This window comes from Polypterus senegalus, chromosome 12, assembly GCF_016835505.1.
Source record: "Polypterus senegalus isolate Bchr_013 chromosome 12, ASM1683550v1, whole genome shotgun sequence".
Classification (NCBI taxonomy): domain Eukaryota; kingdom Metazoa; phylum Chordata; class Cladistia; order Polypteriformes; family Polypteridae; genus Polypterus; species Polypterus senegalus.
This window is the reverse complement of record NC_053165.1, coordinates 150,217,462-150,241,769: the sequence shown is the minus strand read 5'-3', so window position 1 is coordinate 150,241,769 and position 24,308 is coordinate 150,217,462. Positions and strand designations below refer to the sequence as shown.

At 37.6% G+C, this 24,308-nt stretch overlaps 1 protein-coding gene across 1 annotated transcript in view; it reads right to left on the bottom strand.

Annotated features, from left to right (window-relative positions):
- Positions 1–24,308, bottom strand: part of myo5c (myosin VC) — an 86,952-nt gene that overhangs the window by 26,418 nt on the left and 36,226 nt on the right. Inside the window, exons 16-29 of the mRNA XM_039770309.1 lie at positions 23,461–23,558; positions 21,921–22,007; positions 18,205–18,316; positions 16,296–16,507; positions 14,801–14,966; positions 12,665–12,811; positions 11,017–11,181; positions 9,557–9,650; positions 9,178–9,241; positions 8,494–8,674; positions 7,250–7,343; positions 6,599–6,662; positions 4,051–4,131; positions 1,405–1,585 (exon numbers count right to left, since the gene is read on the bottom strand). Of these exons, the coding sequence (XP_039626243.1) occupies positions 1,405–1,585; positions 4,051–4,131; positions 6,599–6,662; positions 7,250–7,343; positions 8,494–8,674; positions 9,178–9,241; positions 9,557–9,650; positions 11,017–11,181; positions 12,665–12,811; positions 14,801–14,966; positions 16,296–16,507; positions 18,205–18,316; positions 21,921–22,007; positions 23,461–23,558 (1,746 nt within the window). The remainder of the gene's footprint in view (positions 1–1,404; positions 1,586–4,050; positions 4,132–6,598; positions 6,663–7,249; positions 7,344–8,493; positions 8,675–9,177; positions 9,242–9,556; positions 9,651–11,016; positions 11,182–12,664; positions 12,812–14,800; positions 14,967–16,295; positions 16,508–18,204; positions 18,317–21,920; positions 22,008–23,460; positions 23,559–24,308) is intronic.

The window sequence follows — 24,308 nt, the reverse complement described above, 5'->3', positions numbered from 1 at the left end:
TTTAATTGATATATACCCGATTTATGATTATTAATTTATAAGTGGATTAGAAAATGACTGCACAATTCATAAAACAAAGTCTTAATTAGAAACTGAGACATAAAAAACAAGTTGAATGTCTAACAATATTTTTACAATAGCACAGTGATTAGTGTTTCTAACTCAAAAGTACTGACAACTCTAAAATGTCCCAGTGTGAGTAAATGTAGGGTGTGTGCTCTGTGATATGACTGTCTTTTTCCGGCTTTCTGTGGTGGTGACCTGATCAAAGCACCGTGCTGTAACTACATTGATGGATTGATGGCCAGAGGTCCACATGACCGTCACCATCAAATTCTTCCATATGAACTGATTGAGATCATTTATGTTAGGTAGAATGCCTAGAGGGGCTGGGCGGTCTTGTGGCCTGGAACCCTTGCAGATTTTGTTTTTATCTCCAGCCGTCTGGAGTTTTTTTTTTGTTTTGTTTTTTCTGTCCTCCCTTGCCATTGGGCCTTACTTTTATTCTATGTTAATTAATATTGCCTAATTTTATTTATATATTTTATCTTTTTCTCTTTCTTTATCCTGTAAATCACTTTGAGCTACATCTTTTGTATGAAAATGTGTTATAGAAATAAATTTTGTTGCTCTGTTCAAAGCTGATCCCTTCCTTGCTACAAATTCTGCCAAGTCTATTATTGTATTTAATCGATGTGACAAGGTGTGGACTTAGCAAAGCAGTGCCAGAAATAAAAGGGGCAGGAAATAGGAAAACTGTAAGATAAAGACTTGGTCAAGTTTGTAATTTGCTTTAGCAAAACAGCCACAGTAACAGTAGTACACTTAAGCAGCTACTACAGGCTGGCATGCGTCCAATATTTGACGGGGGGCACATAGCTTAGGTAAGAAGGGTCAATAGTCACTAGAAGACTACCTACTCCAAATGAGTAGATCACAACCAACTTAACATGGTTGGGCATCTATTGTAGAAACTAATGGGAGGATGGATAGAAGGCCACAAGAATTACCATAAACTAATGGGAGGATGGATAGAAGGCCACAAGAATTACCATAAACTATCGGGCTGCAGCAGAGGGCTCCTTTATAGAACTGGTGTAACGCTACAGTTATAGGGAAAATTGCACCTGTGCCATAACATATAGCTGGCCATTTAACTGTGCTGTGGGACTCTGGGATATAGGTAGACCTGGGACCACCATGCACAGTTCTCTAGAGAATAGCACAGGCTTTAATGGATATGTTTCTGTTCCCAGGTGTTGTTCCTGAGATTGGGTTTGAGGATGCAGTCTCATTACACAGCTCGATGTTCCATGTGTTAGTAATTAGTTTTCACCAATTCTTTTTAATGGATGACAAAACACTGGCATGTAAACTTGTGAGATATACAAAAGTGGTAGTTACCATATTTTCAGAGCTGAGCCTGTTCAGTTCCTGGCGGATGCTATCTTTGACGGTGTTTTCCTCCTTGAACAAATTTTGCAAGTGGCACACTTCACCCTGTAGGTGTTGAATCTTGAAGTTAAGTGTCTCTGTTTCTTTTTGATAACCTTCTTTCTGTGCCTGAAAATGCTTCTCCATTACACTAAAGAAAAATGAGAAATGTGTTATTTCATAGAGCTATCTTAAGCACAGATTCCTTGGCACTGGTTACTGTGAAGTGTTATTTTTTTTAAATACTTTATCTTCTCAAGTTTCAAAACACCTTTAATTTTTCAAAGCATAAGTGTCACAGCTTTTCTATGGTTAGATGACTTCACAGAAAATGTGTTAAATTTCCTTTATTGGGTAATGCTGTGGATAGGCACGGCCAGTTGTGCTGCTGAAAAGCCTTGGGTAGTTCTTAGGACGTGCAACCACATGATTAAATCATCTGACAGGACTTCACTGTTAACCTTCCATATCAAAAACGATTTTTTCCCCTCAAATGACATCATGATTTAATTCACATATTTCAAGGATGAAACAAAGCAGGTAAATACACAGATGTTCTTTTGATGTCAAATCATGCTGACACTTATTCTCTAGTCACCTCATAACTCCTGAAAGTAAACAACAACACTCTTATGGTCCTAAACCTATAGCAACATGTGAGATATCAAATGCATAACAAAAAAAGTACATATTGTTTTACATTAAATATTTTCCCTACATCAGTTCATGTATTTTCTAAGTCACTTATCAAGTTTATCAAGTTGAACTGTGCTTAATGCAGAAACCATTTCAGGAAAGAGCATCTATATGTGTGTGTATTTTAAAACAAGTTTAAAATTCTGTGACTGCATTCAAGGAGGCTGTGGGCTGTACAAGTGCAAAGTTTCAACAAACTGAGCATATTTGAAAAATACTGCTGAAGATGAATCATTACAAGAATAGTGTTGTATTATTTAGTTATTTGATAGGATATAACAAGTTTAAATGAGTGCATTTTAAGACAAACAGTAAGAAAAGCAACACAAATATTCAGTTTTTTAATGTATTTGGGCAATGTTGGGCATTAGTTAATAATATATAATAAAAAATAAAATAATAAAAATAACATATCTATGAAAACCTATGGCTAGCAAGCAAGCTATTTTTAAGATTACTTATTTCTTGAAATGATTACATGCCTCTCTTTTTAAGAAAGTAAAATCATTTATAAACACACAACAACCTAATACCATTTGTATTCCTTCATTTTTTTATAATTACTTCATTTTATGAAACTGTCATATATATATATATATATATACAGTATATATATATATATATATATATACAGTATATATATATATATATATACACAGTATATATATATATATATACAGTATATATATATATATATATATATACGAGGTGCGGCAGAAAAGTAATGAGACTGATTTCTTATTTACCAAAGTTTTTATTTTTTTCAAACATCAATGTTATCCCCTTCAAAGTAGTTCCCTTGGGCAGCTACACACCGATGGAGACGTTGTTCCCACTGTTGGTAGCAGCGCTGGAAGTCTTCAACGGTATGGTCTTCAGCATGTCCGTTACACTGTTTTGGATGTTTTCTAAAGTCCCGAAATGACTTCCTTTGAGGACATTTTTCAGTTTAGGAAAAAGGAAAAAGTCACACGGACTGAGGTCAGGTGAATAAGGGGGCTGGGGAACCACAGGAATGCCTTTTGAGGTCAAAAATTCTGTTATGGAGAGGGCAGTGTTTCGGCACCATTTTGGCACAGACTTTTCGCATGTGCAAATGTTCAGTCAAAATTTGATGAACGGTAAATCTGTTCAAATTTAATTGTTCACTCAACATTCTTAATGTTAAACGATGGTCTGATCTCACAAGAGTGTTCACACGTTCGATGTTTTCAATGGTTTTCGAAGTTGAAGTCCTCCCTGAACGGTGTTCATCTTCAACGTGTTTTCTGCCTTCCAAAAATGATTTGTGCCAGCGAAAAACTTGAGCTCGGGAAAAAGAATGTTCCCCATAGGCCTGTTTTAACTTTTCAAATGTCACACTTGCCGTTTAATGGCACAACGTTGCTCCAAATTCCGCTGTCCCATTTTGCGTGACGCACAACCAAAAACACAACTTCGCTAATAGCAGTTGCAAAAATCACGTAGTTAACGGAAGGAGTTGAAACTCGCACTGAGCTATGGGAGGGGACTGATACACGTGCTCTATCAAGGACAACAGCGCAGCGTTGCCAGATCGCTTGCAGTGCTGCCAGTCTCATTACTTTTTCTGCCACACATATAGTATATAAAATAAGGTCAGTAGAAATCTAGCATCAATAAAACTAACAGATCAAAAGCTCCTAGGGTTTCAAAAGAGTATAAATTCATTGACACCAAAGTAGACAAGAAATAGACCATTTGCTATCCCGCTAAATGTAACAGTTTTGCAGTCTTATCCACTGCCTACTAACACTGATGCATGCAGGATCTCTTCTAATACTGGTGTGGTTCGCCGACATTCACCTGTGGATGTCCCATGCAGGGCTTTCAAGCTGCCTTTTGCAATCCTTGTGGCACACTATTCAGTTATTCTCAAAAGAAGATCTAGAGTCTACTCACCTGGCTGCTTTTTTTAAACCTTCATAGACAAAAGTCAACTCTCCGCTATCATTAATATGATTCAGATCTTCTGCTGACAGCCTAAAATGGAACGTATGGTCTTAAAAATATATCAATGTCATAACATGGTCTTTGCAAATAAAAAGACAGATAGGTAGATATAGAAAGCATTATATGATAGATATATATAGAAGGCACTATATGATTGATAGATAGATAGACAGACAGACAGACAGGGTGGCCCAGATCTAATTATGCAGATCTAGATTGTCTGGATGACTTTGATTTATGTGGGGACGATTCCAGTTCATCGCGAAGACAATTCTTCATGTCGTCAGTTCGCACACTTCTCGATGGTCCGGGATTTTTCGGGTGATTTTCTGGGTGATTTTCTATGTAATAAACTTAATAAATTATAGCGTAATGAAAATTGCATAATTAGATCTGGACCACCCTATAGAAGGCACTATATGATAGATAGATAGATAGATAGATAGATAGATAGATAGATAGATAGATAGATAGATAGATAGATAATGTAAATGATCAATCTTTTATTATTCTGCAAATTAAGACTCCAAAAAGCACTCTGGAGTATCACCTGAAAAACGTTTTGTGCCCTATATTTTTATAGACAGCAGTTTAAATTCAAGTGATGTAGAATGCCACTGATTGTGTGTTGTGGAGGGTCTATGACTAACTGTAGTTCAAATTAAACATAGTATTTTTGAAATACATAGTCAAAATGTTAACATCTGTCAAAGTCAAAATGTAAAACTGTTGGCTGCTTTGGATCATGATGGAGAGCAAGTCTGGAGTTTTGTCGATAAACTATAGTGTCAGAGAAATACAGAATCTTAATATGCAGCATTAACATACTGTAGCAGTAAAGTTGTTTGTAGTGTAACTTATTGTAAGCATTGGCTATATGGTAACCTGAGCATTAGGTGTATATTAACCTAAAAGGTGGACCAGGGATGCTGTACCTAATACAGTGTGCCAAATACCAAAATATATTTGTTCACTCTATGCTTATAGAGTGATGCTTACATAATAATTACAACGTGACATTTGGTTTACATTTTTTTTGCTTTTGCAGTTTACTTACCTCAAGCAGCAGGAGAAATGAGATCTCCTGCCAAATGCCTAACTTGTATTGGGCATCCATTTGCCACTGGACAAGTAAAAGAGGAAAATATACAAAATATGCAAGTTTAAGGAGCGTCCCTATAAAGATAAATTTGAAATAGTAAAGCAATCTGTAAATGAAGGTGCAAAGAATGTTTCTCTGCTTTAAAAATGACAAGTTGGCAAAATTTCCAGTCCTTTTCAGTGGGAAATTGTGAAACTTCAGAAATGTGTACAACATGCTGTATTTGAAATATGTTGATGACACCTGAACTTTTCCTGACAAATAACCTTGAAAAATAAGTGTACCAAATTTCATCTAAACCGTCTAATGGGAGCCAAGTTGTCCCCTGCAAACTGATCCACATTAAATCACAGTAGGTGTCTTATGCATTTCTTGCCAACACACCTAAAAAATGATAGAGGCTATTCCCAAACTGAAAAGAAAATAGAATCATCATTTATGTTATATAGTCCTCATTAGGGGTGCGTGTGACTGAAAAGGAAATAGTAATTTACATACAAAAGTAATTTTACCAGATTATACCTGGAGAGTGTTTGTTTCATTTAGGAGTGAAGAAAGCAAGGGAAAACAGATGAAGTGTAAGGTAAGAGTTTGTGCAAAGAGCTGCCATGAAGAGAAGAAGAGAATTTAAAAAGTTACTTTGTTTGACAAGTCAAAGTCCAGACAGTGGATTTTTTTTCTTCTGCCTTTTTGTTATTGACTTGGGTTTGGGATTTATTATTTTATTGTATAATTATATTGCCCTTCTTTTCAGCATGAAAATAAACCTATACCTTTTCCACAAGCAATACATTCAAAGTATTAAGTCCTTCCACAATACGGCACTATAGCCTCTCAGTTAGAGAAGAACAAAAACTACTTGAGAATAAACATTTTTAAAAGTTCAGTTGTGTATGGTTCACCTTCACATCACATTGGTACAATGAATATCAAAAATAACTTTATATTCATGGAGTTTGCATGTTTTCCCTGTGTCTGTGTGGGTTTCCTCCTGGTGCTCCGGTTTCCTCCCACAGTCCAAAGACATGTTAGTTAGGTGCATTGGCGATCCTATATTTTCCCTAGTGTGTGCTTGGTGTGTGTGTGTGCAATGTAGTGGGCTGGCATCCTGCCCAGGATTTGTTCCTGCCTTACGCCCTGTGTTGGCTGGGATTGGCTCCAGCAGACCCTCGTGACGCTGTGTTAGGATATAGTGGGTTAGATGATGACTGACTGACTGACTGACTTTATATTCATATATTGTAAGTAATTACAATGTAAGGAACATGGAAATACGATGCAATGAACAAGACCTAAACTTGTTTCAGAATTAGGTTCTTAAAGAAGTAAAGCCTTTGAAAATTTTTCTTTGGATATTTTAATAGATAGCACAAAAGTCGTTTCACCAAATTGTACCTGGACAGTGTTTCTTCTTCCTTCAGTCCTTCAAGAAGTTGCTTCGTGACCTCTGCCATTTTTACTACAAATAATATACAGGGGCAAAAATAATTGTTATTACTACTTATTATTTGCCAGATGCATTATCCAAGGTTCCTTACAACATTTGAAAGATAAAAAAGGAGCTTAACAAATTGTATTTTTCCAAGTGGAGCACAGGCGAGTGAAGCGATTTGCTCATGATCACATACTATCAGCTAGCAGGGTTTGAGCCCATGTCTGTAGGGTTTGAAATCAAACACTTTAACCATTACACCACACATATTCAAGCAGTATTAGTCACAAAGCCTCGAGTTAAAGAATATGCAAGGTGGTGCAGTCATGGCCATGGGGTGGAGGTTTAAAGACACAAAGGTCCCATGCTGCCTTCAATAAAATCAAATTTCAACCACCACCCTTACTGATAATACAGAAAAGCATTGTGACAACACCTTCTATTTGACATCATTTTTCAAAAATTGCTTCCCTCACTTGTTACTAGTCCTGCCAAACATCTGATCTTACTAAAGAGCTTGTGTTACATTGGCTGCTTTGGAAATTGGGAATTTCATGAGTAACCACTACAATGAAATATTTCCATAAACACTTGAATTCATACTGCTTACTCACCTTTTGTGTGTTCCATTTGCTCTTTGTTCTTTTTTTCCAGATCACTTTTTTGCGTTTCCAAAATGACAACCTCTTGTTTTAGGCCTGGGATAACCTGCACCACATTTAAAACAAAACAAAAAACAGTAGCATTTTATATTAGGTTTACATATTTTGTAATTACTTATTTCCTACAAAACTGGCACTATAGGTTAGGTAGGTAAAAGATGGGTTACAACATTTTGGAATAGCTGTACTTATTCCTTAGAAGGCTGGTGTCTTTCAACATCTGCAATAAGATGCTGCAGATGTTCTATCAGACAGTGGTGGCGAGCGCCCTCTTCTACGCAGTGGTGTGCTGGGGAGGCAGCATAAAGAAGAGGGACGCCTCACGCCTGGACAAACTGATGAGGAAGGCAGGCACGGCGCTGGACAGTTTGACATCGGTGGCAGAGCGACGGGCACTGAGCAGACTCCTGTCAATCATGGAGAATCCACTGAACAGGATCATCTCCAGACAGAGGAGCAGCTTCAGCCACAGACTGCTGTCACCGTCCTGCTCCACTGACAGACTGAGGAGACCCCACACTATGCGACTCTTCAGTTCCACCCGGGGGGTAAACGTTAACATTATACAAAGTTATTGTCTGTTATACCTTCATTTTTATCACTCTTTAATTTAATATTGTTCTTTATCAGTATGCTGCTGCTGGAGTATGTGCATTTCCCCTTGGGATTAATAAAGTATCTATCTATCTATCTATCTATTATATAGTGCCTTTCATATCTCTATCTATCTATCTTATTTGGAGGATTTTTTCACCAGTCATAGTCATTTACCCATAAGGCTAAGACTAAATCATTGGTCCTGCAGAAACTTTCTAGCTGCTCAGCTCATGCAATTTGTATCTTGTCATCAAGAATGCTTTTATTTGTTGATATATCCATTAAAAAATATTTTCTATTCATCTATTTTTCGTTAAACAGGCGGTTTTTAAAACTCAGCAGCAAACTTGTCTACCTTGTTATTAGTCCCTAATTGCACAACTGTTTATGTCCCTGCGCCAGCGTCTATTCACTGCTGAACAAAAGATGCCTGCAGGGAGACATGCAGGCAAGTAATTTAAATTCAGCTAAACAAGCCCAATGATCACAAGATTAAGAAAAATAAAGTGTTTTCTAATAGTGAGACTTTCACAGCCAAAACCAAGGAGCTAATCATATGCTTAGGATCTCATGTGGCCATTTTTCTAGGGTAACAGTACCTCAGCCTCCCTTGCAAGCTGCGCAATCTCCTGCTTGAGCTCATCGTTGAAAATAAACTCTTCCTGGACCTGCTGCTGGAGCTGCATCTTTTCCTCTCGGAGGCACTTTATCTCTTCCTTGAGGGAGTCAATTTGCTTCTCATAGTCTTCCTTCTGAATTGCAAAGTCATTCTCTAGCATCCTAAAAGATATAACATCAAAGCAAGACAGGGTTAACACAGAACAATCAGGTTCTTCTTAAGGTATATTCTAGGCAGAATTGTGAGGTTCAACAGAGGAAGGATACCTCAGTTTGTTTGAGGTAAATACTTACATAGCACTATTTTATTATCTTGTTAGTGCTTTTGGCCTCACTTCTCCAGAGTCAAATCCTGGTGCAGACACTTTCTCTTCAGAGTTTGCATGTTCTCCCTATGTCTCTGCATTTCTTTTTTCTACTAACATCTGCAGCTTCCTCCCACATGCTAATCAGTTACAAGTTATACTGGCTAATGACTTCACATTGTCCTGATTGGAGTGAGTGCGTCAACTAATGGGCCAGTGTCCCGTACTAATGTTGTTTCCTGCTTTTGACCCGATGCTTATAGGTTACCCCCTATCCCAAGTGAAGAAATCCACACCCCAATGTGAACTGGGATTCACAAACAAACACATTAATGAATGAAGTAACAAATCTAATCTTACTTTCTTTGTCGCTCCTCCCTGTCCAAGTCTGCCATTAATTTCTTTTGGAAATCATCTACATTATCTAAAAAACAGAAAAGAAACAAACGTATCTGAATGTCTCTAAAACAATCTTAAGTTTCATTTTAAGAAAAATATAATCTAAACTTGAAATCACAATAAAAATACACATACAAATTAGTTGCTATATATTTAAGTAGTCCTGACATTGAGCTTTGATCTCTGAAGCTAGGTAAATGTTTACTCCACCTTTACAATCTGCATCATTTCCTGGTCAATACCAGTTATTTACCCTAAAAAACCTAAATAATAACAAAATATGTTCTCTTTAAATATGGACATTTCTGGATTACAAACTGTATCAAAATGTTGGGCTGACCTTTCATCTCCTGAAGCTCCTCTTGTAACTTTAAGTTCAGTTCTTGCTTCTCTTCATTAAGGGTAGCATTCTGACTTTGGAGCTGAGTGATAATCTGTTAGGAAGAATAAAATGAAATCAATGCTGAAACTAAAGATCACAAGAGAGACTGTAATTGTATTGGGCAAACATTCAAAATCATTACAAAGTCCTATAGCATTGAGCTTCCTGTATTGTGAGGTTTGGATTATTAAAGGCTTTGACATAAAAATTACACAGTGAGCTAATTATTTAGCAGCACACAGTGTTGTATGCTTTAGCAAAGTCTTATAAATTGTCTTGTGCAGGTCAACACTGAGAATCGTTTATTAATTTTACATGTGACTCTGTAACTATTAAACAAATACAGAATCAGGAATTCACCAAGAACTGTCAAGGACATCCTGACACACATCTAGTGTGAAGGACTCACAACATCTTCATGGGTTTTAATGTACAGATGTATTATTAAGAGACTCGGGCATGCAGATTATATATGAAAACGAGTTATATTTCACTGGGTCACCTAACCACTTTAAAAGCACAGTTGCTTAAATGCTAGAAAGAGACAAAATGAGAAGCTGGCAATATTATGAATACTGTGGATTTATAATATGCTATAACTTGAGACTAAAGACACCATCCCTCTTGTGTGTTGTAAAAGGAGGTTGGCATCATGAAGTGCATCCAGACGTAAATATTTCTGCTCCAATAGTGACTTTGATGGGGGCAACTGGCCAATCCAGGTAAACCCAGAAAATGTCCGTTAAACTATCAGAGAGAGTTAGAGAGTATATTTATGGATAATGGGACAAATAACTGGAGAACAAAGTAACATGATTCATCTAAACAAAGTATTGGTACTCAATTAATAAATGCACACACACACACAAGTGGCAGGTGAGGGTGCAGTCAAAAGCACAGGTATAAACGTGTGTGTCCAAATGAGTTAAACACAAGCAAACTTGTTAAAGTGGGGTCAAATAGCCTACGGATAATAATAATAAAAACACACACAGGTATGCAAAAATAGAAACGGACTGAAATGTTTGAGAAAGGAGACCTGATGACTCAACAGTAAAATGTCAAATTGTTTAATTAAAGCAGCAAAATGGCTTCATAATTGATAATTGAGGTTTCCATTTGTGGCGTGACCCCCTTCCCATGTTTTTGCATTACTTAGCCAAGGAGTGCCCATGCCAGTAAAGCTATGCACAAGGCAGGCCATAATCACACACCTCTTAGCCTACCATGTGTGTCTTTGGGATGTGGCAGGAGAGTGGAGTACCTGCAGAAATCCCCTTTGATACACTGAAAATCAGAGGTACATGTTGAGATAGTCAACTAGTGGTTGTTGCATATGGCTTCTTTTTATGTACTGTACGTCAGAAGCAGCAATTCCATTTCCCATTTTTTACAATGTATGTTGCAATTATACAGACCTGGCTTGTTTCTTCAGTCACCCTCCTCATTTCCTCCTCTAATGCCTTCTTCTGAGCCATCGTTTTTTTCAGGTTTTCCTCAAGCTTGTGTAGCTTTTCCAGATCATGAGAGTGAGCACTGGCAAGTCCTGTCAGTCTTTCAAGCAATACATGGTTCTCCTTTGTCTGCAGAATTTCAAATTGTACATTAACATTTCACATACAACCACATAACATACAAATAAATGTGCAAAAGTATTAGCTGAAGTGCAGTGATCAGCTGTAACGTTGCATGGAGTGTAATTCTGTGTTATTACATTGTGCCAGTCCACATGCCACCCAGGTAGATAGGGTGATGATGGTTAGATGTCTTTTAGTAGGCTGGGTTGTAGCTCATAAAACATTGTGGATAGACAAGGTGTAGATGTGCATTCGTCCACTTCATTAAGCAGCTTTCTTCTGTTAAATGATCACATATAGTCTCTTTGTTATCTGTAAAGCACTGGGTAGAAGGAAGCAGCCCTAAAAGGGATTACGGTGCATTACTGCACACATTACCAGACCTATTTACATAGGACATTTTAGAACTGCAAATTAACCTAAAGAACGAGTGTATCCGATACTGTGAAAATAATGGAGTCCTTTGTCAGCGGAAAACAACCTTAATATGCAAGTGCTGAAGCTAAATTGAATTTGAATTTTTGTATCCGAAAATACAACACTTTTGCAATGTGTTGTCACACTTTAATACTAACTACATTGATTATAGCCAATGGCTCTAAATTGTAACTCAGTTTGTTGTTTCTGAAGTGCAGGTTAGCCCATGTCCCCCCCTTTATAATTAATTGGTTCTAAAAATGGTGAAAAAAGTTTAACTTTTGATAAAAAAGGGTGTTGGTTTTATTTAGGATACAAATGACAGTACCAGTGCTATGCTACCTGCTTTCATAGTAGAAATGGGAGGAAATGTTTTTTTTTTTTGACATGTTTTTGACAATTTTGGCCATGTGTAAATATAAAATTGTATAAACTGTCATCATTGTAATGGTCTATTAGTTAAATTTCATAAATTATTAAAGTAATATGCAAGAACGATACTCTTCGGGAATGCTATATTAACATAAAGAGATGTTCCTTTTTATGCAAGTTGTTGGGTTTAAGCCAGTAAAATTAATTTTTCTGTGGGTGATTTTTTTTTTGTACGACTTTTGAAAAAGCTTACGGCTATAGTAAGATACATATTACTACATATATACTGTAGAATATATAGTGTAAACAGAAATATACCAGCATCTCCAATATTAAACCTAGCAGTATGGACCTACAGTATCTTCTTCTGTTTACTCTTGATATTATGTTTAATTGTCCATTTATACCTATTGTCAAATGCAACTGTTCCAACATACATGGTAATTATAACTCAACTTTGCCATCTAGTGGGCAACTTTGAATGAATTCTACATATTATTATACAAGACCAAGTGGGGTGAAGCATGCATGGGTAAACATGGCCTCACATTTTTTTGGCCAGACATAAGCTTGAGGTAATCAGGGAAAAGATTAAGTGTACAGTTCTGGACTGGCCATCCGAGTGGCATTTGTTCATGCATATTTAGATCTATCCATTGAAATCTGTCTTGGGTACGTCCAGACACCTCATGGTACTCACCTGTTCCTCCAGCTTCTTTTGCAGTCTCTGCACTCTGTAAGAGAGCTGCACGTTCAGAACCACCCGACGAATGCTCTGAAATCTACGCCTTGCCAGCCAGGCCCGAGCGTACTTCTGCAGGATGGAAGCTTTATAGTCTTCAAGTATCTGTCCAACGCAAGAAGGGCACATTTGTAAGCAAGGAGACTCCTGCAGTCTAGAACCATTTCTTTCTTTCTTTCTCCATTTCATGGTACAACTTGTGTCATTTTATTTTTGCACAAAAGCAACCAATAAGGATGCACTTAAATATTATAGCTTTATAGGTGGTTATTACAAAGTCCCAGCATGCGGACAGTCTCAAACAAAAAAACATGCAGCAGACCTTGAATTTAAGGTGGCCTTCATATTCAGTACGAGATACTGCATAATGGTATCATTTTTCACAATGTATTTTTCTTTCTAATGTATAATGTGTAATATACTGTAGCAATGATTCGTACTCATGCCCATCTGCTTCATTTTGTGGGGACTGAAACAAAAACATTGTAAGGTCTAACTAATTAGTCTTTGTTTTGGAGTTCTAAAAGCATATAGAAATCAATCTAACACATCATTCCTTGCTTATTATACAGTGCCTTTGATGGTGAGCTCAATAACAAAGTGTTTGACCAAGAATAAAAGTCCAATCTCTATCTGACTTTGTATACAGCTTAATATAACAACGGCCAAAGATTTGTTCCTGCCTTGTGCCCTGTGTTGGCTGGGATTGGCCCCGACAGACCCCCTGTGACCCTGTGTTAGGATATGGCGGATTGGCTAATGACTGACTGACTAACACATTTTACAGAATTTACAGGCAATTTAAAATTGTATACACCATATAGCACCTTTCATATTGGATTCTTCTGAAAAGGACTTTACAAGCTGTTAGATACACCAGTATTTTATACTTAGCACCATCGTCAACAAGCACTTTCACCAGGCACTTGTCAAGATATCATGGCAATCTTAGACAAAAACTCATTTCAAAATGAATTAGCTCTTTACATTGAAACCTTCTGCAACCGAGTTTAATCACAAGGCACTTTGCAAGAAATATTTTATGTTTGTTTAGCTAATAATTTCTTCCCTTTATCCAAAAAGTAACTTACAAATTACAAAATATTTTTCGTATTATTATTTTACAATGTGAGTACTGGCATGTTAAGTGCAATACGCAGGGCTGCAGAGTGAGCCATAGATGGAGGCTGAATCTGAAACATTGTGCATTTATATGGTGTCTAAAGTTTTCTCTAGTGAAAAACGATTCCATGGCATTTTGCTAAAATAATATAAATGTTTTGATATTTTTTAAATTTAAACCTTGGCACATGATGTAACTTGCAAATGGTTCCAAATATGACAACCTTGCTCTTTTCAATCCAAGGACATATCCTCTAGTTGGCCATACAGTATATACTATGGCTCTCACTCTTATTGAATCCTACAGAGAAATGAGGTTTTCTTTCATAGCACTGAAATTCAGAATATTTTATGCAATTTTATTTTACGTTTGAAAAATTTTGATGAAAAAAGAAATATCCTGTTTGCATTCAGTCCCCACAATAATAGTGTACACAGTGACCGTTTGCAGAAATAACACCTTTAAGACCTTTGACATAAAGTCTTAAAGCTTAAGTGAGTACCAGCTTTGCACACTGTTTTGAGTCATTCTTCCATAATCCAAGATTTGCTCTGGGGTTTTCAGAAAAATTGAATAATTCTTGTACATCACAATTCTTAAATAGTGCCAGGAATTGACTGGGCCACTGTGTGTGTATAGTCAAGAGCTCTGAGAAAGTTGTTTATATACTTACAAATATTTTAAATAGTTGTTATCCCTATCACAGACCCTTCAAAACCTAATTAAGAGATGTAACTTTATTTAAAGTGCTTTTCAGAGTAAATACTGTCAACAAGTAACGTACAATAAAAACCTTTATATATTCAGGACTGTCATATAGAACACTATCACAAAGTATTCTGTAAAGTAATGAAACATTTTCAGTATTTTTGTACACATATATATTATTCTTCAATAGAGGTCAACATTATGAATACTTAAGTTAATACTTCTTATCATTCCCAAGGTAAGGAGTTATTACTAAAGCTTACCTTTTTGAAACGTTTCCGGGCAATCCATCCGCGAGCAAATGCTTGTATTGTGATAGTAGCCACCTGAACGAGCTGGTAGACCCTACGAACCAGGAATCCTCTGCAGTGCTTCTGAATTATGATGGCTGCCCAAGCCTGCTTTATGGTAGTTGCACTGACAGTTTGCCTAAATGTTGTCAGAAAAGAAAAAAATAACATAATTGGGTAAAAACACAGCAACAGTTTCATTTAACAATATGAACAGCAGGTATAATAATGCCACCTGAGACATGGCACTCTTTGCTGCCCTTCCTCCCTCCCCTCATTTGTTTCTTTGCAAGGCATCAGTTGATACACTTCATCCCAATATAATATGCAATGTGATACAGGCTTCATAATACGTTACAATACAGTACTCCCAAAATACAGTACATCCTCTGAACAACAGACAAAGTTATTTTTGGAAACCATTTGAAACAAATGAAAAGAAGTAGCTTAAAATCAATAAAACCATAAATAGACATTAAAATAATGCAAATATATATTTTTTCACTGGATCGGTGTGAGGTGAGATAGATAGATAGATAGATAGATAGATAGATAGATAGATACTTTATTAATCCCAAGGGGAAAATCACATAATCCAGCAGCAGTATACTGATACAGAAAACACAACATTAAATTAAAGAGTAATAAAAATGCATGTAAAAGCAGACAATACGTACTTGTATTGAGTTTTATGATGGCAAAACTGAATGCAAAATTAAACCCAGCTGTTTCGCTCATCCAGCACAGTCCTCTAAACACCTTGGCAGTTTGAAACCCCTGTTTAGCAATTTAAAAAGTGCCTTCCCTTTCTAACTATGCACATGTGTTGCAAACTTGAGATATTTAACAGACATTTTACCTGTGACAAACACCTAATAACATTCCAGAAATTAAAAAAAAAAGAGCAAAACAACAATAAACATATACACAATATGAAATGTGAAACAACAGAGAAATTAAGGTCAATATCAGTGACTGACATGTACTGTAACTTTTAAATGTGCACGTCCTGTTTTCATACTTGGCAGTCTGACAAATTGGTGTGAATAGCAATTTTGAGATATCTGAAAGTTTTTAAACGAAAGTATTTCTTACAATTTTTAAATACAGTAAACACATTAGGTATTTCTTATGTATGTAACTCTTACAGTTCATACTTAACTTTATTTTCTTGGCATTATTACGATTATTTAGTAATATTAAAAAAAAAAATACTCTTTATGAAAATGCCATCCTGACCAAAATGCCACCTGAGCTGATCACCTCATCACCACACTCAGTGTGCTGGTCTTGTCGAACACTGTCCCCTTCCCAAAAATCTGAACTATAACTCGGGTTTAAGCCTTTTGCTTTATTCAGGCATAGCTGTTCCAAGCCACTGAGAAGACTTTGTGTATTACTGTATTAATTTAGTTCTGCTTTCAAAGCAATAATAGAGCATTTTGAATGGTACCAATAATTGCCTTACCGGATTGTCCTCTGCCCGCGGACATACTGTTGAATGATGATCGCTGCCGCTCTCATTCGAACGAATTTCTTGCGCTGAATCCAGCCACGGAAGTTTTTCTGGATTGTAATACAGGCAGCACGCAGTCTATCAGAACGGAGCTTCTCCAGGTAAGCCACCTGGCCAGCTCGGAAGAAGATCTTTGTGCGCCCAAATTTGTACTGGTTGGAGTCCTGAAGTGACCAAAGCATTCAACAATAAAAGCAAAGAAATGGATTGTTAGAAAATGGCTATAGTGTAGGATGGAGCTGTGTCATATCCTTTTCAATAGCGACCTGGTTACTACTTTATATATGACCTTTCAAAACTATAACTTCAACACTATACAATTAACACAACAATTCAACAGAAATTTTTTCTATGTGTACAATAATTTCATAATTGTGTGTAGAATTTAGATAGACAGACCAACAAACAAGCGGCACGGTGGCGCAGTGGTAGCGCTGCTGCCTCGCAGTTAGGAGACCCGGGTTCGCTTCCCAGGTCCTCCCTGCGTGGAGTTTGCATGTTCTCCCCGTGTCTGCGTGGGTTTCCTCCGGGTGCTCCGGTTTCCTCCCGCAATCCAAAGACATGCAGGTTAGGTGGATTGGCGATTCTAAATTGGCCCTAGTGTGTGCTTGGTGTGTGGGTGTGTTTGTGTGTGTCCTGCGGTGGGTTGTCACCCTGCCCAGGATTGGTTCCTGCCTTGTGCCCTGTGTTGGCTGGGATTGGATTCGGATTCAGCGGGTTAGACAATGGATGGATGGATGGATGGACCAACAAACAGACAGAGAAGCTAAAAAAATTCTATTCACTTACTTAGCATTTTCTATCCCATTTAAATAATTTTTAGTTGTGTTGGAGTGGTGTCCAATGTCAGGAACAAGAAAAATAAAATCCAACAATTAACGTGAGTGTCCACTCATGCTCCCGCACCCACTTATCCAGTTCAGAGTTATCAGTTAAACTGACTTTAGTCTTTGGGGTTTTGGTGTAAAGTCTATGTAGACATTAGAATATTCCAGCTCTACAGAAACCGTAACTTGGTGAGGGATTCAGCTGCAGGGTTGGCTGCATCCATCCCTTTAAAACCATCTTTTTTATTACAGTAACATGGAGAGCAGCAGTGTCAGGCAAAGGTAGGAAAAAACCTTGATGGGATGGCAGTTCATCCCAAGATACACAAGCATATTAAACATTTACACAATATTTACATTCATTCATTCAATTCACAGTGCTTGGATCCCTGTTCAGTTACTAGCTACTATGTCTTCTACATGTTCTCCTGGTACTCACTAGTGAATACAGAGTCAATGGACTGGCATGATTACAGGATGGAGTTTTGTCTTACGCCCACTTTTGTCAAGATAAGATCAAGCCTGTAACTGGTAGAGTGGGTTTGGAAATATGATGAATGGAAAGAGAAATAGAAAGTCATATTAAAAAGATTTCTTTGGATATGATTTTGAGATAGATTGCTTAGCTCGATCAGCAGATATTGTGAAATTAACAGCTTGCCCATTTATAAGGACATTTTCATTGGAACAAGATCTATTAAAATATCATCTTTCAGTTGGACACAATACAAAACTACTTTTAGCACTACAAAGATATGGTTTGCAATACCCAACACACTTGTCATTACTTTACATAAATTAAGCAAATAAACGAAGCAGTGCAATATTTCCATAACAAATGAATAACCAGAATAACAAGAATAACATCGTGCTTACTGTCACTGGGGAAAAAAAATAGTACTGCTTGCAATCAAAGAGCCATATGCTAGAAGAACAAAATTTGATGTCCTTAATGAAATGGCAGATATATACTCACAACTGGGTATTGCCCCTTCACTTCAGATATTTGATTAGCATGAAGAAGGGTAACTCACATGAATTAACCTCTGAAGCACCGTCTTGCAAGTCTGCTTTTTATCATTTCCTGCGAGTTCCTTCTGTGTCATGAGAATGCTGTAGCGACTGTAAAACTCAATGTACGTCCACCTGCAAATGAAAATGCAAATTTGGAACAGGTTCCCAATCTGCTCAGCCGACATGAAGCTCTAATTCATTTCTCAGCTAGTATTTTGGTAAATGTGAATTAGCCTACTACATCATTACCCCTACTTGACACATCTTCCCTGGCCAGAAGGCTGGGAGTAAAGTTAAACAGAAACATGTGGTGCATTCCTTTGATTAATCATTAATCCAGTGATCCCATTCATTCTCTGCACTTGCTTTTTCTGTTGTATGGGTTTTGTGTGTTAGTATATTTTGACAACACTTGATGAGAAGCAGGAACTAATCTAGGATGGGAGACTAAGCCATGACAGAGGACACTCACACATACTCACTCTCATTCAGGACAAAATAATTTAGGACATCCAATCACCCTAATATGCATTTCTTTTGCTCACAATGGAACACCAGAAGAAAATATATCTATACTGTGAGAATAACACACAGACATGGATCGGGCTAGGAATCAAACCCAGGTTATGCATTCCAACGAAATATTCAAATTACTTCATATATCATTTTTCACAGTCTACAACATCAGAATGCACTTTATAAAAAATGAAACCATATAAGATATTAGAGAGGAGACAGTGTGGTGTAGTAGCTAAGGTACTGGCTTTTAAACCATAAGGTTTCCAGTTACATTTATTTTTTGATTCTGAGCAAGTCCACTAACCAGCCTAGTTTGTACTCCAATTATAAATAATTTATTTAAACATTGTACTGTAGCCAAATTATCAAAATTATATGGACAAAGGTTCACCTAAACATATAAATATAACTAAGGTATGTTTGATGATTATAGTAACATCCAGGTCACCACACTGTGATCTTAAATTGCAGGCTCTGTATAATCCACTGGCTGCTACTGAAAATCCTTCTTAAGGAGTTTTTCAAAATGGGCCTTTTTTCGCCAAGTCAAAAACTAGTCAAATATAATTAGTGAGGTAAGGTCCGCATCCGACAAGTAATATTTGTTAATCAGGACACTGGATACATATTGGTTGGACATGCAAGGAAGGAAGGAATTCATATACAGTGGGTATAGACAAGAATCCCCCCCTTTGAAATATTCCCATTTTTTTGCTTTACAGCCTTAAATGAAAACACACAAACCAATATTTTTTTCTAAGCTTTACTTACTCAATGCAGTCTATAACATCCAAGTGAAAGATATCACAGCTACAGTTCAGAAGAATTTAAAAAAATGTAAAAACAAGACATACTGAGATTAATAAAGGAAAAACTCAATCAGGTGTCAGTGCCCACCATTTCCATTGCGGTTACGGGTTTCCTTCCACCTGTGATCAATTGTAGTCCGTGTGATTACTGAAGCTGTTTCTGGAGCAATCATTCCCTTGCTTGGCAGTGCAACTGACAGCAAACAACTGACTGTGGGTGGCAAGCCACTTTCAAAAGATCTCAGGGATAGAGTTGTGGACAGACAGAAGGCAGGAGATGGAGACAAAAACATCTCAAAGGCTTTATCAATCCCAAGGAGCACAGTAAAGTCCATCATAAAGAAGTGGCAAGTGTTTGGTACTACTAGGACCCTCCCTGGATCCAGCCGTCCCTCCAAACTGGATTGAAGAGCAAGGAGGAAACTGGTGAGAAGCTACCAACAGGCCAATGGCCACTTTGAAGGAGTTACAGGATTTTATGGCAAAGAGTGGTCATTGTGTGCATGTGACAACAATTTCACAAGCGCTCCACAAATGTGGCTTGTTCGGGAGGGTCGCAAGTAAAAAGCCACTTCTTAAGAAAGGCCACATTAGGCTCGTTTGAGCTTTGCCCAGAATGCACCTTGAAGATTCTCATGCCAAGTGGAAAAGGGTCTTATTGTCAGACGAGACCAAACTATCTGGCCTCAATACCAAACAGTACACCTGGCGGAAATCCAATGCAGCTCACCATCCACAACACACCATACCTACAGTAAAGCATGGAGGTGGCAGTATCCTGTTGTGGTGGGGGGTGTTTCTCTGCCGCAGGGCCTGGGGCTCTTGTTAGGGTAGAAAGACAAGTGGATGGGGCAAAATACCATCAAATTCTTGAGGAAAACGTGCTACCTTCTGCCAGAAAGTTGAAGATGGGCAGAATGTTCTCCTTTCAAAACGACAACAACCCGAAGCACACAGGAAAACTGACCACACAGTGCCTGAAGGAGAAAAAAGTGAATGTCCTCGTGTGGCCAGTCAGAGACCAGAGCTAAATCCCATTGAAAATCTGTGAAAAGATTTGAAGATAGCAGACCACCAACGCTCACCATCCAACTTGACCAAACTTGAACACAACTGTAAAGAAGAGTGGGGGGCAAATACTGAGTGGGCTCAATCTAGATGTGCAAAGCTGATAGAGAAGCATCCCAACAGACTCAATCAAGGCTGTCATTAAAGCAAAAGGTGGTTCAACAAAATACTGACATGGAGGGTGATCCTTTATTAATCTTAGTATGTCTTGTTTTTTGATTTTTTTTTATAATTTTTCTGAACTGTAGCTATGATATCTTTCACTTGGATGTTAGAGGTTACATTGAGTAAGTAAAGCTGGGAAGAAATATTTTTGAGTGTGTTTTTATTTAAGGCTGTAAAGAAAAAAAATGGGAATATTTCTATACCCACTGTATACATAGTACAGTGACTTGTGCCCAGTGCTACAGGAATAGGCTATGGTCTCTGTAACCAGTCTGGATTTAGCAGGTACAGTAGTGGATGGATGCGTGTACTTAATACTTTAAGACCTGCTTTTTGTTTCTAAAGTACTTTGGAGGAAAAAAAAAAGACTAACAACTTCATTCTCAAATTAAAAGCTCCAATATTTTGGAAATGTTACAGTTCAGATTTTGCTTTGGTCACAGCACATGAAGCAGCCTTGCGGAATCCTAAAATCAATTATGCTTTTACATCTAAGCACCAATCTAATGATCTCTGCAGCACATTTCCTAGTTCAGTTACATCTGTTTCAGTTTCATAGCGGGCATTTATTTCTTAAGAAGTGACAACTTTGGCTCCAAATGCCTGCCATCTTAAAGTAACCCAACCTAATCCTCTAGATCACTTCCATATACATGTTAAGAAGGGCGAAGTTTATTTAGACAGATTCCTAGAATCAGTAACTCTTGAGACAGTACAATTACTTTTCATAATTTGCAAAATAATGATTATAATCATTTAATACATATAGTTGTAGCTGAAAATCCACAAAGGAAACAAATGAATCAGGTATCTTAAAATGCTTTATTCCTAAGCATTTGATTCCTACCAGGAATCATCACCAGAGGAAAATGATTCGAATTGCTGGAACCCAAGGCAATATATAGCAAATAAGGAACAAATATGTAAACCGTATCACAAACCATCACATCGATTAATACATATAGTACACGATAGATAAGGATTATAATAGCACGATAGATAATGATAATTAAATACATATAGCACAAGACAGATAATGATTATAATCATTAAATACATATAGTAAAAGATAGACAGACAGATACAGTATGTAAGGTACTCTCTAATAGATACATAGACAGATAGACAGGAGCTACTCTATCAATTTGCAGTATAGATGGAAAGCAAGATCTCACCTGGAAGGATAACTCTGTGCACTAATCCGGATCGTCTCAAGCACACCACAGGCTCGGAGCTGCTGCACAACTCTCTTGGAATCATACCTGTTACAATGCAAACATATAAAAGTGCACTCAGCCAGGAATTAATTAAGGGCAATATGGCAGAAATTTAAAACATATGCACAATGGCTTAAGACATCCTTTTAGGTAAAATATCCAATTCATAAAGTAACCTAAAGTTAGGGTAAAAGCTAGTACATAAAGCCTTTAAAAAGGGCGAGTTATCCTAAGAAGTTAAAAGGGAATGTGTACTTGTAGTATTGTTCATTAGTATGTCATACCCATGCATCTGTCCCCCTCCATTCATCCATTTTTAATTCTCGTTCTTCTAAATATCAATGAAAGAGGTTTCACTCCTCTGTAACAGGTAAAAATCAAGAAGCCACACTTCTTGGATTGCCAGTATGTACTGTACGTACAATTTGTAATCTTTACTATTTTATTAATGATAACATATTTCAAGTTGTGAATTTAGTATTAAATGTTATAGATTGGGCTATTTTAATGCATAAATGCATTCATTTTACGTAAAGCACTATATAAATAAAATGCATTAATAATAATAATAATAGCAGTATACAGTAAATTCATTTAAAGCCTTAGTACCAGAAGATAACTCTCTGATTCTGTCTTCTATTCAGCCTCTTTGTGGGAATGTGCAGAAAGCCAAATACATTTCTCGATTCTCTTTATTTACTTTTTAATGAGCAGTAATGCCCATGAAGTTTTAGCCTACCAGTCCGTTAGTTTCCCATATCCACAATACATACGACAGGTTAAGTTTTACTCATTCTTCATCTTTTTACAGTAATAAGTAAACATTAGAGGTGACTCTAAGACACCATTTCCAGTACTGTTGATATATTTTTATTCTTTCATCCATTTATAGATACATTTTCCCCATTACAGGGTCACTGGTGTCAGAGACTATCAACGTAACATCTGGAACATGACAGAGATAACAGGTCAGCATGGGGCACTCAGTGCTACATTTGAGCACATAGTCCAACAGACTCAGACTTAACACGAAATCCACACTAATGGAATCAAATCAGGGGAGAGAAATGCTACTTCAGGTCCATGTTGATTTCAGGCTGTCTTAGATGGGCAGCACAGCTAGTGCATATAAAGCAGTGATGAGGAATAAGGAAAATGCAGGTCTTGAAAATCATAAGCAGAAGAGAAGCTCAAATGTCTAATGTTTTGTGTTTTATGTACCGGACAGTACAGTACAGTACAGTGTTGGGGAGGTGAGATTGTGGCTGAACTGGAGGCATTATGGTATGGAACTAGACCACTGAGCTGAAATACACTTTCAACAAACATCATTCAACTCTTTGAAATTAATTTTATTAATCACTTCATAAAAGTTTATAAATACCAACGGTTTCATTATTAAATAATAAAATTAATAATTTAAAACACTGGAAGGCTTAAGCTGGATCATGTTAAAAAAAAAAAAAAAGTAAAAATAAAAATAAAATTGACAACCTACTCAAATGGGAGCTTCTCTTCATTTGGTTTTATACATCGCACATAATGAGGTGTGGTGGCATTTAGGGTATCCATCAGCATGTACAAAGAGCTGCGAAACTGGAAAACAAAATAAGAGGAAGAAGCAAACTGTTGTGAGATGCTACAGCAGAGTAAATCTTAGGAGCTTTAGGAACTATAACAGATGTTATATCATTTATCTTACCACAGCACGGCGCTTTGAAATCATTCAAGGTTTAAATAATGTCTACATTACCTAACTTACTGATTGACACTGACCAAACAACTTAGTGTGCCTTTGCTTGAATTGTAGAGCAGTTTTACTGTATCTTGGTCTTATTCGTTGTCCTAGGTCAGTAGTGGCGAACCTATGGCACGCGTGCCAAAGGGGGCACGCAGAGCCCTCTCAGTGGGCATGCGCGCCGTCGCCCGAGCACAGAGTTCGTTACTATAAAGCCAGAGGAATGCGGGGCCGGGCTGCTCCCCTCACCGGTCCCCCTCTTCACGCGCGCAGGAGGACTTTTCTCACATCGCCCGCCCCTCTGCCCAGCAGCCCAATGGGAGCGCGTCCTTCCTCTCCTGTCTGGGGTAAGGCGGGCGGCACACATGCTGCTTGAGGGTGCGGCACGGACTGCAGCCTTTTGAGCCTGTGATTCCCGTGGTGGGGTTGGAGGGGATGTGGTATAGCGGGTCCACAGCTCAAAATTGAAAAGGCCAGTTTTAACAGATAATTTAAAGGGGGTTATGGTAGAGTGGCCGGAGCGGTTTCCGGGAGCTTTGTGATGCGGGCAGTCCTCGCTTAAGCGCACAGGTGAGGAGTCGTCCGCATCTGTAATTATTGCCGGGAGT